At 39.5% G+C, this 17132-nt stretch overlaps 1 protein-coding gene across 1 annotated transcript; it reads left to right on the top strand.

The window, feature by feature from the left end:
• Positions 1–3909: 3909 nt before the first annotated feature.
• On the top strand, positions 3910–15608 carry LOC143020741 (chymotrypsin-like protease CTRL-1). Its single transcript, XM_076177463.1, has 6 exons — positions 3910–4024; positions 4859–5048; positions 8039–8174; positions 13043–13181; positions 14761–14909; positions 15426–15608. The coding sequence occupies exons 1-6, from the start codon at positions 3910–3912 to the stop codon at positions 15606–15608; spliced, it is 912 nt and encodes a 303-aa protein (XP_076033578.1).
• The last annotated feature ends 1524 nt before the right edge of the window (positions 15609–17132 follow it).

The following is a 17132-nucleotide window of genomic DNA, read 5'->3' as shown; positions in this document are numbered from 1 at the left end:
TAATAGTACTTCAAACCATATATCTAGCAAGGTTGCTATATTGTTATTACTATAATTATTATCGTTATTATTTTCATTAGTATTACTATTACCATTATTACTGTTATTACTTATCATTAATATTACTTATGAATCACAATGGCAAAAGCCGACAAGACTGTGAGAATAAACACCTTGTGAGATCGAAACCTTTATTGGTACTACGTTTCGCTTGTTACAGCTTTTTCAAGTACAGACATGACACACACTCTGAGCACATATAAGCCAACAGGGAAGGAACTGGGAGAGGTTATCAGGGAGTGGTGGGTGGTAGGTGGAGGGGGAGGAGGGGTGGGTGGTAGGTGGAGGGGGAGGAGGGGGACGGGTGGGACTTGGTGGAGACAAAGGAGGACATTTCGGACAGTTTGTTGAAGTGGACTAAGGGGGACATTTCATACATTTATTTAATGCGGGTAACAGATGGATGATAGGAGGGGCGATGTTAAACATGCCTCTGTTCTGCTCAATGGTTTTGAAGCTTTGAATGGCGGCCGCTTCGAGGCATTTTCAGAAATTAAAATATCCAGAGTGCATCATCCACCAGTGTAAGAAAAAGGCACTCAAAATAATGGAAGGGCGGGAACCAACAAAAGATCCAGCTAGGAGGCTTATCCTTCCAGCCAGCAGCGTCACCGCCACCCTCACCCGGACACTTGGGCGTTGCAACATTCAGGTAGTGGGCCAGTCCAGCAGAACTATCAAAGAGCTCTCAAGAAGGAGTGACAGCCAGGACGAGATGTGGGGAAAAAACGCTGGTGTCTACCGCATACCCTGTGCTGGATGTGATAAAGTATACATCGGCGAGACCTCCCGTGACCTGAAGACCCGGATCCGGGAGCATCGCTACGATTCCCGGAACAACATCACCACCAACGCCTGTGTTATCCACCGGAACACCAACGACCACCTGATGGATTGGGATAACGCAGAACTTCTGTTTAGTGAACCAGACAGGGTGAGGAGAAAATGCCTCGAAGCGGCCGCCATTCAAAGCTTCAAAACCATTGAGCAGAACAGAGGCATGTTTAACATCGCCCCTCCTATCATCCATCTGTTACCCGCATTAAATAAATGTATGAAATGTCCCCCTTAGTCCACTTCAACAAACTGTCCGAAATGTCCTCCTTTGTCTCCACCAAGTCCCACCCGTCCCCCTCCTCCCCCTCCACCTACCACCCACCCCTCCCTGATAACCTCTCCCAGTTCCTTCCCTGTTGGCTTATATGTGCTCAGAGTGTGTGTCATGTCTGTACTTGAAAAAGCTGTAACAAGCGAAACGTAGTACCAATAAAGGTTTCGATCTCTTGTTTATTAATTATTAAACGGAATGAAACAAGTAAGAGTGAAGAAACAGACACTATCTTCCAGTAAAGCAATGCCCACAGGCCTAAAACATAGACAGGAATGTAAGAAATATAAAGAAAAGAATAAATAGAAAATAGAAGAACAAGAATAGAAATGGTCAATGCAAAATCACAAGGAACGTTTTACCAAATATATAACACTTATCTTGCATTTGAATTTGTGATAAAAAAAATACGAGAAACAAAGCAATATCACAATCCGTAGTGTCTGAACAGATATATGTCGTATAAATCGTTACTGTATAATTAGACTTACTGTAATTCATTATAAATCATTCTAATTGTCCGTTGGCTTATGGTGCATTTTTCAAACAGGTTTGTGAATTACCTAATGAATGTAGAAATGTCCAATTTACATGCTTAAATTACATGAAATATCACCAATTTATGGGGGGAAATATTACTCCAGTAATAAATCTCTTTAAAGCATTATAGTGTAATATATCACTTTTATGATATAGACATTTCTACATCTTGTAACAAGAAAATTATTTGTAGCAACGAGAACTTTGATCACTGTTGGACATCACTGTTAAATTCATACATTTTCAACGTAACGTAGATGACAAACCTACGACAAGAAAGTACGGAAAAGAATCTTAATCAGATCAGCAATAATAGAGAAAAAAATAAATTGTGTAACACTTATTACAGTTTGATTTTGTCCAGCTGTTTTCGAATTCCTGTAAGCTCAGGTCACACCAAGCTTGCGACTTGAATTCTTTTTATAAACAGATGAAAAGCACAAATCAGCCTGGTCGCCGGTGTTCGGAAACAGGTTGTAAGCTTGATGTGACTGGTCATTTCTGAGGGTGACCTCACTGACCTGGGTGTTGGCTAGCTAACGGTCATAGTGACACAACATATTTATCGCTCAGTTAGCTCATTGATCACGTAGACAGATGAACGAAATAATTTGAAACAAACTAAAATTTATGAACTACAAATGGACGTTGCATTTATCTACTTATTTATTTAATTATTTATAAAGTTTACTTGTTTATTTATCTTTATTTACATATCGGTTTATTAATATATTTATTCTAATTTTGCGCTTTTTCTGAGTCTTAGATGAATTGAATTTGAAAAATATGAAACAATCAATTCATTCAGTAACAAATTTTCCATTCTCTTTCCACAGAAAAACAACACTAACGGTACGTATATACAACTGGTCACATTTCCCTCTCCTTTAGATTTCTGTTGTCCTACAATACAACTGTTCCTGAAGATGGCTATGATATTCAACAAATTTCTTGAAGTTTAGATAGTTACCGTAGCTAGCTGAACTTATAGTGACTTAGAAAATAATTTCCTAATCTTTATTATATTAAGGGTCTACGAGTAGAGCCTTCTTGTGGTGGTCCTACGGGACAGACGTCTAATAGACGCAGCTCCCTGCTGGTGGTGACGTCATCGGGTGCGTGATGTTCTCGCATTCGCTTAGTCGTGGGTTCGAGTCCCGCACACCTTTCCTATTCCCAACAATGACTGTTCGTTCCCTGCCCAAACTATCCCTAAGGTCTGTAACAGCGCAAAGGTGACGGCTTCGGCCGCAGCTACTCAGCGCCTCCTAGCGTAGGCTCCTCACTCTATACAAGTGCTTGATGTCTTGCTATAAGAGGATCAAATGTCTCACATGTGTGTTAACCCATTCAACTCCGATGACAAGATGTCTTGTCATTTGGTCAAACAAAACAAAAAATCATAATAAAACAACAAAATGTTTGATGATCAAACAGCACCAGAAAAATATGACGTCATCAGTCCTCCTCGAGGAGGACTGATGACGTCATATTTTTCTGGTGCTGTTTGATCATCAAACATTTTGTTGTTTTATTATGATTTTTTGTTTTGTTTGACCAAATGACAAGACATCTTGTCATCGGAGTTGAATGGGTTAAGTTCGGTGTTCATTTGTCTATAGCATCTTAGAAAAAAAACTATTAGATTGTCTTTACTATTCTAGATACTCATTCACTTATCTTTCTAAATTCTAGTTCGATTTTCATTTGTCTATCGGACCTTAGGACACTAAATCGCCTACTAGATTGTTTTTACTATTTCTGAAACATAAAGTTAATTAATAATATACAAATCATCAAGTTGTTTGTAAATATCTTTTCAGTCGTGTATCTTCCTCTTCCTTGTCTTTATTATTTCTAAAATACAGCATCATGTTAATCAATTATCTACTAATCAATTATCAAATTGTTGCTATATGTCCATTCAGTCACATATGTTTTTCTCTTCCATCTGGTCCACCAAACTCCAACAACAACAATGGCGCCTTGATGTCTGGATGACTCCATGTATGGATGACTGATGTCCTTTCATCCGGTGGCATCCTGGTCATCCCTGTTGGCCCAATCATCCGGGAATTGTGCATCCGTTCATCCATCTGTGACCTGTTCATCCGTTCATCCATCCGGGACCCGCCATCCGTTCATCCATGTGGGACCTGCCATCCGTTCATCCGGGTGATCTTCCTCTCTCACTCCTTCCGATGATCTTTGATTGGTCATCCGTAGCATCCGTCATCCATCCACCCCTCCATGCAGAAGGAGACAACACCACGACAGCGGAGGAAAAATCATTCAAGTACCTAAAGAAATTCTGCCGTAAGTTGCAAATCTGTTGCATTAAGTTGCAAATCTGTTGCATTAAGTTGCAATGAATACTGCATGAGAATAGTAGCCTTCGGACTAGCTTGATGTCACTTAAAGATAATTAGAATACTGTAATATGCATATGTATATAACCAATGTACACACACACACACACACACACACACACACACACACACACACACACACACACACACACACACACACACGACTCGGTGGCGCGGTTGGTAGAGTCCCCGACTATCACTACGACGGTCCGGGTTCGAATCCTGCCTAGGGCTGAAATAATTTCAGTATCGCTACGCTTCGAGTCGTTACTCCAACTCTCGTGGGCAGGGAGTTGGGTGTGTGTGTGTGCGTGTAAGGTGACAACATTACCCATAGATCGGTCATACGAGCTCTGAGCTCTCTTCCGAGCGGGAAATAGCTGTCGATCACCAGCCCAGCACGTGATCCAAAGACCAAGACCAAGGTGAATACACAAACACACACGCATATACACTCAAACACATGTACACATATACACACATATGCACTCACACACACATATATGCACTCACACACACACACACATATGCACTCACACACACACATATGCACTCACACAGACACACATAGGCACTCACACATACACACACACACACACACACACACACACACACACACACACATATGCACTCACAGACATACATACACACACACACACACACACACACACACACACACACACATATATGCACTCACAGACATACATACACACACACACACACACACACAAACATACATATATGAATGTGTGGTTAAATGTATGCCTTCATCTTATTGCAGCGGGGTGCGGCATACCCCATCTTATCCAGAACAGAATTATTGGCGGGGAAAAGGCCAAGATAGAGATGTTCCCTTGGCAGGTCTCCCTCAGAGACGCATTTCACGACAACAAACACTTCTGCGGTGGAACTCTCATCAATCCTCGATTTGTCTTAACGGCGGCAACCTGCTTCCTCAACAGACTGAAGAAGTCAGTAGACGTTTCCCTGATTTATTCCATTCAGAATTCCTTCTTCTCCTTTATCCCGTCACCATAAATTGTATTTTTTGTTCCAGCTTCGATTTTGACGTTGATGTTTCTGTTTAACATTGTACCATTAAAACGCGTTTTGCTTTGTTCTTCCACTTTCATATTATCATTCATCTTTCGTCTAGTCTGTCACGTGGTTTATGCCAACCCATTCCAGTTTTAACCTCTGTACACTAATCCAACCAAACGACAGGCTATTTCATTCAGGCGATGACAGCAAGATTCGGTGTACTTGTATGTAACTCGAGCATACAAATATGTAAGAAAAATTGCGCTCAACTTATATCTCTCTTGATGGCGTAAACGGTTAAGTCTCTAACACTTGTCACGTGCTAGACCATGTGCGAGTCCTTAGCCGTACCACGTTTTAATTTCTACATGTTGGCCTCCTCGAGTTTCGATGTTGCTTAGAATTAAAGTGTATTGTGGTTGCTAAAAATGTATATCTGTTCACTGGGACCCATTCAGTGTTGTACATATATATATATATATATATATATATATATATGAGAAAGTGATAGGTGGGGAAGAGTAAATGAAGATGGGCTTTTAGAATACGTCCTAACGTTTCGGTCACTATGACCTTCTTCAGAGGACTCGCTATATTACATCGTGATCACATATACATATACACACACACACATATATATATATATATAATTATATATATATATATATATATATAAATATATATATATATACATATATACACAAACACACACACACACATATATACATATATATATATTATATATATATACATACACACACACACACACACACACACACACACACACACACATATATATATAATATATATATATATATATTTATATACATATATATATGTATATATATATATATGCATATATATATATACATATACATATATATATATATATATAGATATGCATATATATACATTCATATATATACATACATGTATATATGTATATATATACATATATATATAAATATACACATATGCATACATACATATATACATATACATACATGTATATATACAAATAATTCCGACTGTCGTCCCCAGATTCGAACCGAGACTCGTAAATCACAAAGCCATCGCTCTCGGTTAGAATCCGGGGACGACAGTCGGAATTATTTGATCGACATCGCTGTCACTGGTGATTCTATTCAGATATATATATATATATATATATATATATATATATATGTGTGTGTGTGTGTGTGTGTGTGTGTGTGTGTGTGTGTGTGTGTGTGTGTGTGCATGAGAAATCATATAAACTCGTGATTCAAAATATGCGGAAAAATCACCGAGGAAAAAGAAAAACTGATGGCCAAGCGCTTTCGTCTATTCAGACATCCTCAGGGTACCCTGAGCATGTCTGAATAGACGAAAGCGCGTGGTCATCAATTTTTTTTCCTTGGTGTTTTTTCCGCATATATATACATACATATATATATATATATATATATGTATATATATATATATATATATATATATATGCACAAATTTCACAAGTCACACGTGAATCACATATATGCAGAGTACACTAGGAAAAAGAAAAACACACGGAGTCCAAGCGCTTTCGTGATATATTCACATTATCAAGGAGTACAGAAAAATGAGGAAAAAAATGGAGATACAGAGTATAAATAAGACAAGAGAGACATTTACCCTCCTCTCCGAAGCCTGAAAGCTCAGGTTGGGTCACTCGGCGAGGTCATGGAAAAAGATAAATTATTACATTAACTTTTAAAATATGTACTATTTATATTACTGACAATATATGGATCTAATTTATATAATCCTAAACTATTATTAATGAGTTGGTCATAATTGCATTTGATTATTCCTGATTCTGTGATATTTCTTTCTGTTATATTCTTACATTGTATAATTTTTAAGCATTTTTCCAGTCAATAGGATGGTCAAATTCACAAACATGTGTAAAAAGTGCACTAGATTCTTGGCCCTTTTTTATGCTGTTTTTATGCTGTTTAATCCTAAACTCTAATTCTTTTCCTGTTTGACCTTATATAATATTTGTCACATTTACTACAAGGTATTTTATATACACAGCCTGTAGAATTGTCAGGGGAATTCTTTATGAGAAGATTTTTTAGAGTTGTGTTGTTCTTGAAGGCTACATTTACATTTAAATTTTTAAGTATATTGGGAATCTCTATAAGATTTTCATTAAAAGGAAGTACAAGTAAATTCTTTTTCTTGTACTTCCTTTTAATGAAAATCTTATAGAATGGGTCCCATTGATAAGAGATATATTTTAACAACCACAATGCACTTTAATTCTAAGCCATCAACATCGGGAGACCCAATGGAGGCCACAACCAGAAATTGAAATGTGGTACTGCCGAGGACTCGAACTCAGCTATCACATGACAAGTGACGCAGTGACATACCAACTACGCTATCAAGAGAGATATAAGTCAAGCGCAATATTCCTTATATATATTTGTATGCTCGAGTACATACACATACATGAAATTTTGCGTTCAACCCATCTCCACTATGATAGTACAATTGGAAGTATACAAACGCGGGAAAGTATTTGTGGTTGGGGCCTCCAATGGGTCTCTCGATGTTGATGGCTTAGAATTAAAGTGTATTGTGGTTGTTAATATATATATATTTGAATAATTCGCTAGTGGACAGCGACATCAATCATACAATCCATGACCGTCGCGCAGAGGATTCGAACCACCGCCTATAGACTCAAGAGAGTCCACAGCACCCGCCTTTAACCACTCGACCACAGACGGTCGAGTGGTTAAAGGCGGGTGCTGTGGACTCTCTTGAGTCTATAGGCGGTGGTTCGAATCCTCTGCGCGACGGTCATGGATTGTATGATATATATATATATATCATATATATATATATATATATATATACATATATATATACATACATATATATATCATTGCAGAGGTCAACTCTTCCCCGCAAAACGAACATATTCTGTTTTGGGCGTCTCCATAATTGGAGAGGAAGATGGGGCCATCGTGAGGCACACCAGGAGGAAGGATCACATCTTCCACCCAGAATTCGGCTTCAATACCTTCGTGAGTAGACCAAAGACTGCTTCTCTGACTCTCTCTGACTCTCTCTTTAACTCTCTCTTTATCTCTTTTCCTCTCTCTTTCTTTCTCTCTCTCTCTATCAGTCTCTTTGACTCTCTTTCTCTCTCCTCTCTCCCTCTCTTTCTCTCTCTCTCTCACTCTCTCTCTCTCTCTCTCTCTCTCTCTCTGTCTGTTTCTATGATTTTCTCTTTCCCCCCAATTCTATTTCTTTTAATGTTCAGAATGAAGATATCTACCACAATTTTGGGCCCAAGTTCAATGTAAACAAAAAATTTGTGACATTTGTACTATCCTCCAAGTAAATTATTATAATAGAATATAATAATCAGATATAGCTCTACCACAAAAAAAAAAAAAAAATAATAATTAAGATTATAGGGCAAACCTACCTAGCAATGAAAAATAAAATGAAATGTTATTACAAAGGATTACAAAGGAAGAGCATTCCTTTTGGTCTATAACCAGGTCGAATGCAAGAAGAAAAAAAAAGAATATATATATATATATATATATATATATATATATATATATATATTAATGATAAATAAATAAGTAAACTATAATAGAAATAATTATAAATAAAATAAGTGAATAAATACATAGGTAAAGTTGGATAATAAACAAACATGTAAGTAGTACATACATGCATACATACATATACCAAAGGCTTTTTTCCCCTTACACGGGAGGTAGCCAAAAGAATAGACATAGAAACCACTCCCACCCATTCCATCCCCTACATACGCCACTCCCCTCCACCCTCTTCCCTCCCTCTTATCTTGGCACCTCCTGGATGACGGGTCATCCCTCCATCTTGTCCACTGCCCTGGGTCAGAGGCAGTGTCACAAGACAGCACATCCACAGCAAGGCCACTTCATTAATTTGGCGACTCCCCCTTTCCGTCCCCTTATGCAGAAAAGGAGACGGGGAGAAATCCCCTCTGGCTGCATCAGTTTATTTCTCATACATACTCCCCCACCCCTCACCCCCACCCACTCCCCCTCATCCATCACCGCATCATCTATACACAAGCCTTCTCCATTCACCCCTATCCTCTGTCCTCTCCCGTCCTTCCTCAACAGACATTCCTCTCTTTTCCAATGCCACTTTTACCCCATCCATCTATTTCATCCTAGGACACCCCCTTGAGTTCACTCCTTCCACCTCTGCCTTCCACACCTCTTTTACTAATCTTTCTTCACTCATTCTTTCCATGTGTCCAAACCATCACAGTACTCTTTCATCAACTCTATTTCCCAACTCCCTTTCAACCCCCATTCTCCTCCTCACCTCCTCACTTCTCACTCTATCTAGCCTAGTAACCCCTATCATACTTCTCAGGCATTTGATCTCAAACACATTCAAACTCTTTCTCTCTTCCTCTCTTATGTTCCATGTTTCTTCCCCATACAATGCCGTCGGCACAATCACCCCTTCATACAATCTCCTCTTAGCATCCATTCCCAGGTGTCTATTTCTCATTACACTTTTTAATCCACCAAGGTATTTACTCGCTTCTCTCAATCTACATTCTACCTCCATCCCCACCCCTCCCTTTCCTGCCACATTTGCACCCAAGTATCTAAAACTATCCACTTCCTCCAGTCTCTCTCCCTTAATACTCACTTTCAGCCTGCTGTCACTCTCTCCCCTTGTACATCTTATCACATTACTTTTGCCCACATTTATCTTCCACACACCTTCCCATACTCTGTCACCAACTTCCTCAATCCCTCCTCTGATCCTGCTACAAGCGCAGTGTCGTCAGCAAACAAGAACTGGTTTATCTCCCCCTTTTTTCCATTTTCTTTAACCATCTCCAACCCCCTACCCACTACCCTTGCATTTACCTCTCGCACCAACCTATCCATGTATAAATTGAACAGCCAAGGCGACATAACACATCCCTGACAAAGTCCCACCTTTACCTCAAACCATTCACTCATTCACTCTCTCCATTTCTAATCCTAACATAAGCTCTACTACTCTCGTAAAAACTCTTGACTGCTATTAACAGCTTTCCTCCTATCCCATATATCCGCAATACTTCCCACAGTGCCTTCCTGTCTACCCTGTCATAAGCCTTTTCCAGATACATAAAAGCCAAAAAAACATCCTTACCTTTTCCTATAGCTTTCTCACATATCTGTCTTACCACAAAAATCTGATCTACACAACCCCTACCTGTCCTAAACCCACACTGTTCCTCACCAATTACTCCCTCTGTTCCCCTCCTAATCCTCTTAGTCAAGACCCTCCCATAAGCATTCCCAACTACACTCAACAACCTGATCCCTCTGAAACTACTACACTCACACTTGTCCCCTTTTCCTTGTAAAGTGGAACTATACGGGCACTTCTCCAGTCCTCCGGCACTCTACCCTCTCTTAAACAAACATTAAATAACCTCACCAGCCAGTCCACCATAACTGTACCTCCTTTCTTCAGACATTCTGCATGGCATCCATCCAACAGCTGCTTTCACTGCATCTTTCCCTATTTCTCCTCCATTTTCCCTACTCATCACTGTCATTTTCTTTGCACATCCCACTGCAACTACCTTTCCCTCCCTATCCTCCTTCACATTTAGAAACTCCCAAAAATACTCTTAATTTCTTTCCAAAACATCTTTTTATTACTTTCAAAAATTTCTGTCACACTCTTACCCCATTTCACATCTGCTCTCCTCTTTGCCTCCTTTATCTTATGCTTAACTTCCCTTCTCTTTACTTTGTACCTCTCATACGATTTCCTCGTCCTACTTTGTAACCAATCTACGAAAGCCTTCTACACCCTTCTTTGCTTCCTCATCCCACCACTCACTGCCCTTCCTTCTATTTCCTCCCGCCCTCCTTGTTCCACACACCATCTTTGCACACCTTATGACTCCCTCCTTGAAACATCCCCATTCCTCCTTCACTCCTAGTTCTACTCTATCCTTCACTCCCTCCCACTCCTCAGCTTCCTCTTATACTCCTTCTCCTTTTCTTTCTCATTTAAGCAGTTCACTCTAAGTACCTCCCTACCTTCTGCCCTTTTCCTCTTTCTCCACCTATTCTCCACTCTTAACTTACCTTCCACCAGAAAATGATCTGATATTCCCCCCCACTCTCTCCCCTTAGAACGTGTACATCCTTAACTCTTCCTACCATACTCCTGGTCACCACTATATAGTCCATTAACGCTCTATCTACCACTCTCTCCCATGTGTACTTATGCTTGACTTTCTTCCTAAACACTGTATTTGCTATCATCAACTCTCTTTCGAGACACATCTCCACCATTAACTCTCCACTACGATTTTTTCCTGGAACTCCATACTTCCCAATCACTCCGTCTATTGGTTCATTTCCTACCCTAGCATTAAGGTCTCCCAATACAACTACATTGATATTTCTCCCTAATCCCTCTATGCACTCATAATAATAAACAGAAAAATAATAACAAATAGATAAATAAATAATATGAAATAAATGGCAGGCATTACAACATCTTGCTTAGGTGTTTATCTAAATCAGTGGTTCCCAAACGGTGTGCCGCGGCACCAAAGAGTGCCGTGAGATCAATTGAGGGTGCCTCCAAATTCCAGAGCAAAAATAATTTTCGTATTACCGACTCTGTCAACCATACTTGTTCATTAAAACAGCATCGGTGTAAAGATGAGTACTTTCATATTATCCAGGGATAAAATTTTGTTACACTGATGTTGAATCAACAAAATACTGACAAACTAGATTTTAGATTTTCTGCCCGGGAAATCTGCCTCAACCCAGGAAAGGTTGGAAACTACTGATCTAAACGAATCTTAAAGTTTCGAACTGAACTACATTGCACTGCCTCTGCAGGAAGTTTATTCCACTCATTAGCTTCTCATTCAAAGGATTACAAAGGATTACAAAGGACTGATCTAAACGAATCTTAAAGTTTCGAGCTGAACTACATTGCACTGCCTCTGCAGGAAGTTTATTCCACTCATTAACTTCTCATTCAAAGGATTACAAAGGATTACAAAGGACTGATCTAAACGAATCTTAAAGTTTCGAACTGAACTACATTGCACTGCCTCTGCAGGAAGTTTATTCCACTCATTAACTTCTCATTCAAAGGATTACAAAGGACTGATCTAAACGAATCTTAAAGTTTCGAACTGAACTACATTGCACTGCCTCTGCAGGAAGTTTATTCCACTCATTAACTTCTCATTCAAAGGATTACAAAGGACTGATCTAAACGAATCTTAAAGTTTCGAACTGAACTACATTGCACTGCCTCTGCAGGAAGTTTATTCCACTCATTAACTTCTCATTCAAAGGATTACAAAGGCGGAGCATGCCGACAGGAGACCTTTTGGTCCATATCTAGGTCGGAAGCGAAAAAGAATCATAACAATAATAAATGAATAAATAAAAAGTATAATAATGTAAATAACAAATAAAATCCATAAATAAATGCATAGGTATAGTTAAATAATAAACAAACAGGTAAATATAAATTAATAATAAATTGACATATAACTAATAATAAATGAGAATCAGACAGATGATAAAAAAAAAATAATAATATAAAATAAATTATAATCATTACAGCACCTTGCTTAGGTGTTTATCTAAATGATTCTTAAAGCTTCGAACTGAACTACATTGCACTGCCTCTGCAGGAAGTTTATTCCATTCATTAACTACACGGTTGGCGAAGTTGTTTCTACCCACTTCCAAATTGAATCTATTTCCGGACAGTTTGAGACCATTATTTCTTGTTTGATTCTCATTCAGTGTGAAAATTTTGTCACTTTTGATGTCGTCAATTCCCTTTAGAATTTTAAAGACCTCTTGTCCTGTTATTCTTGCAGAAGAACAACGTCGCTCTCTTGGAGCTGAACAAACTTGTCAAACGAAATGATCTTCCTCGCCCCGTCTGTCTCGGGGATAAGCTTGACTACAGTGTCGGGGACTCCGCCATCGCCACAGGCTACGGAACTACCTCAGCTGGTAAGGCGGGAATGAGGGAAGGCAGGGAAGGCGGGAGGGCAAGTAGGTGGGAAGGCAGGGAGGCTGTAAGGTAGGGAAGGTAGGTAGGGGGTAAGGTGGGAAGGTAGGGAAGGCGGGAGGGCAAGAAGGTGGGAAGGCAGGTAGGCGGTAAGGTAGGGAAGGTAGGTAGGGGGTAAGGTGGGAAGGTAGGGAAGGCAGGAGGGCAAGAAGGTGGGAAGGCAGGTAGGCGGTAAGGTAGGGAAGGTAGGTAGGGGGTGAGGTGGGAAGGCAGGGAAGGCGGGAGGGCAAGAAGGTGGGAAGGCAGGTAGGCGGTAAGGTAGGGAAGGTAGGTAGGGGGTAAGGTGGGAAGGGAGGGAAGGCGGGTGGGCAAGAAGGTGGGAAGGCAGGTAGGCGGTAAGGTAGGGAAGGTAGGTACGGGGTAAGGTGGGAAGGTAGGGAAGGCAGGAGGGCAAGAAGGTGGGAAGGCAGGTAGGCGGTAAGGTAGGGAAGGTAGGTAGGGGGTGAGGTGGGAAGGTAGGGAAGGCGGGTAGGCAGTAAGGCGGGAATGCGGGAAGGCAGTAGAAGTAAGGAACCAGGGCTGAAGAAGGTGTTTAATTGATCGAAACCCTTTGGATTCATCTGCTGTGGTAACAATAACAGGAGTGATAGTGATAGTAATTAGTAATATTGATAGTCATCATGGTGAGAGTGATTAATCAGTGACAGTAATAGTGATAAGGAATTTTTTTTTTTTAAGTGATCAGTTTTTTTTTTTTTTTTTTTTTTTATCGTACTTAGGTTTCAGAAAAATATCTGTAAGAATTAGTTTACAAACAGAGTGGTTAACGAATGAAATAGACTGAAACAATGGATTGTTTTAAGCGAAGATGAGATTATGATGGCGATGACAAGTGGTAAGAGACATGGAACTGCCAAGTGTAGGTCTTATGGTCTCTTGTAGTTTCCTCCATTCTTATGTTCTTATGAAACAATTGGTTGTTTTAGGAGAACATTGGATAAATTTGTGGGCAGGGATGACAGGGGTTGAAGGACAGGTAACTGCCTAATGTAAGCCTTATGGTCTCTTGCAGTCTCTTCCATTTTGACAGGGATGACAGGGGTTGAAGGACAGGTAACTGCCTAATGTAAGCCTTATGGTCTCTTGCAATCTCTTCCATTTTGACAGGGATGACAGGTGTTAAAGGACATGTAACTGCCTAATGTAAGCCTTATGGTCTCTTGCAGTCTCTTCCATTTTGACAGGGATGACAGGTGTTAAAGGACATGTAACTGCCCAGTATAAGCCTTATGGTCTCTTGCAATCTCTTCCATTTTGACAGGGATGACAGGTGTTAAAGGACATGTAACTGCCCAGTATAAGCCTTATGGTCTCTTGCAATCTCTTCCATTTTGACAGGGATGACAGGTGTTAAAGGACATGTAACTGCCTAATGTAAGCCTTATGGTCTCTTGCAGTCTCTTCCATTTTGACAGGGATGACAGGTGTTAAAGGACATGTAACTGCCTAATGTAAGCCTTATGGTCTCCTGCAGTCTCCACCAGTTTGATGTTTTTCTGTTCTCTCTAAATTCCCGTGCAGGCATCCTTCCCGAAAACCGCTTCCTGAGGACGATGAAGACGAAGATCCAGCATGACGACTTGTGCGGTGTTGCTCTGACGGAATATAGCAAAGGGTTCGATCCCAGAACGCAACTCTGCACCTACACCAGGAGGAAGAGCGTCGCCTGGGTGAGTGGGCGTCACCCGGTTGCACTGCGCTCCTCATGGTTCTTGTTGCACTCCCCGAGGTGTTTGTTGCACTGCTCGGTAACGATGATAAATGATCATGGAAATAGTGGTGATAATAATAATAATAATAATAATAATAATAATAATAATAATAATAATAATAATAATAATAATAATAATAATAATAATAATAAGGATGGTGATAGCAATGATAATGATTAATATGTTTTATGAAAATACACATTTATAGCAACAACAACAATAACAGCAACAAGTGGTTCTTGTTGCACTCCTCGAGGTGTTTGTTGCACTCCTCGGTAACGATGATAAATGATAATGGAAATCGTGGTGATAATAATAATAATAATAATAATAATAATAATAATAATAATAATAATAATAATAAGTATGGTGATAGCAATGATAATGATTGATATGTTTTATGGAAATACACATAGTAACAACAACAACAACAGAGTGTTAAAAGGACCACTTTGCTTTTTTTTTCTGCTGCAGTACGACGAAGGCGGTCCGTTGGTCGTCTACAGGAAAGGGCGCTACATCCAGATCGGCATTATCAATCCATATACTAGCACGAACCTCTCAGGAGGATACAGCCCCTCCGTCTACACCGATGTCGCCAAAGTCTCCGACTGGATTCGGAGATGGGCGGATAGACCTACATGTCGCTACGTCTAACACGGAGATCGCCCACGCCTCCGCGGGAGAACTTCCAGGGAGATATCTCCAGGTGACCATCGTGAACCAGAACTACGATGTTCTGACTGGCGACATGGTAAAGTGTAGGACTCACGCACAGAGGGATCCGCGTTCGAAGCTCTCCGACGGCCGGGCCTGATTGTTTGAATTACATTGCTGCCACTACCGATTTATTCCACTGTATATATATGTATATATATATATATATATATATATATATATATATATATATATATATATATATATGTATATATGTTGTATGTAAGATAGATGAGTGGAAGGGTGGCGAGCTGAACCCTGGGAACTAATGTAGATTTATTACTTACGTTTCGTTCGGACCGGGAATCTGACTCACTCATGTACTCTGAAGAAGTCCTGGTGAATATAAGACGTCGGTAATAGATCTACAACAGTTCTCTGTGTTTACCTCTCCCTCCCACCACTCAATTATATATATATATATATATATATATATATATATATATACCTATATATATATATATATATATATATATATATATATACAAGGTTGGCCACGAAGAAAAACTATCAAAGCAGAACGCTTTCGTGTATTCACATCTTCAGTGTAATACACGAAAGCGCTCTGCTTCGATAGTTTTCCTTCGTGGTCAACCTTGCATTTTCAAGAACACACGCTTCCAATCTTTTTCCTGTATATATATATATATATATATATATATATATATATATATATATATATATATATACATGTGTGTGTGTGTGTGTGTGTGTGGATATATATATATATGTGTGTGTGTGTGTATGTACGTATGTATCCACATCCATATCTACACACAAGGTGTTCCAAAAATGTGGACATAGTGGTATTTCTTTTCATATGAAATTTGGTCATTTCTTTCATTCCAGACCCCCCGAAGAATAGCTCAAAACTAAGAATAAAAGATGGAATAGAACACTTTCTCTCGTACGCAAGATCTGTGAGAGTTTCCTTTAGTGATACTTCTGAATAGAATCGACCCGGACTTTTGGAACACCTTGTATATATGTTCTGAACAAAGAGGTCATGTTTGTGACATGTGTCCGGCACAGGTGTGGACAAGTACTGAAGGCTATTGGTCACTAGCATGTTCGTAACTTCCGATTTGAGTCTCCACCTTATTTAAAGGAATTGCAAAAATGGCATCAAACGCCATTACTATAGATGGGAAAAAATGGAATGGAGGAAGATCAACAATTGTTGTCAAAGGATCAATCCTTATGGTTGTCCGTTTGTGCCCTCAATTCACGTAAACATGTGTGTTTATCAGGACCTATGGATCCCTCAACTTCTAGAATAGTTTTATTTATTTCTTATTTATTGATTCATCATGTATGGAATAGTTTCATTGAGTTACATGAATGAATCGCTTCTTGTGAATGTTAGGCTTAAGAAACTGACTTCAATTGGTTATGTAACTGGCTTTTTAATCATCTGTCTCTTAATTGGGTAATAACTGATAGTGTTTCTGGAAAGAGACTCTA

The sequence above is a fragment of the Oratosquilla oratoria genome, chromosome 40, assembly GCF_046742065.1.
Source record: "Oratosquilla oratoria isolate Oo_2021 chromosome 40, ASM4674206v1, whole genome shotgun sequence".
Classification (NCBI taxonomy): domain Eukaryota; kingdom Metazoa; phylum Arthropoda; class Malacostraca; order Stomatopoda; family Squillidae; genus Oratosquilla; species Oratosquilla oratoria.
Note: the sequence above shows the minus strand (reverse complement) of the source record. Positions and strands in the feature narration are given on the sequence as shown.

Excerpts from the sequence above, each read along its gene's own strand:
- LOC143020741 (XM_076177463.1), top strand. The coding sequence starts at position 3,910 with ATGATCTTTGATTGGTCATCCGTAGCATCCGTCATCCATCCACCCCTC. Across the intron at positions 8,175-13,042 it reads AATTCGGCTTCAATACCTTC|AAGAACAACGTCGCTCTCTT; the intron begins GTGAGTAGACCA and ends TTATTCTTGCAG. Across the intron at positions 13,182-14,760 it reads CTACGGAACTACCTCAGCTG|GCATCCTTCCCGAAAACCGC; the intron begins GTAAGGCGGGAA and ends ATTCCCGTGCAG.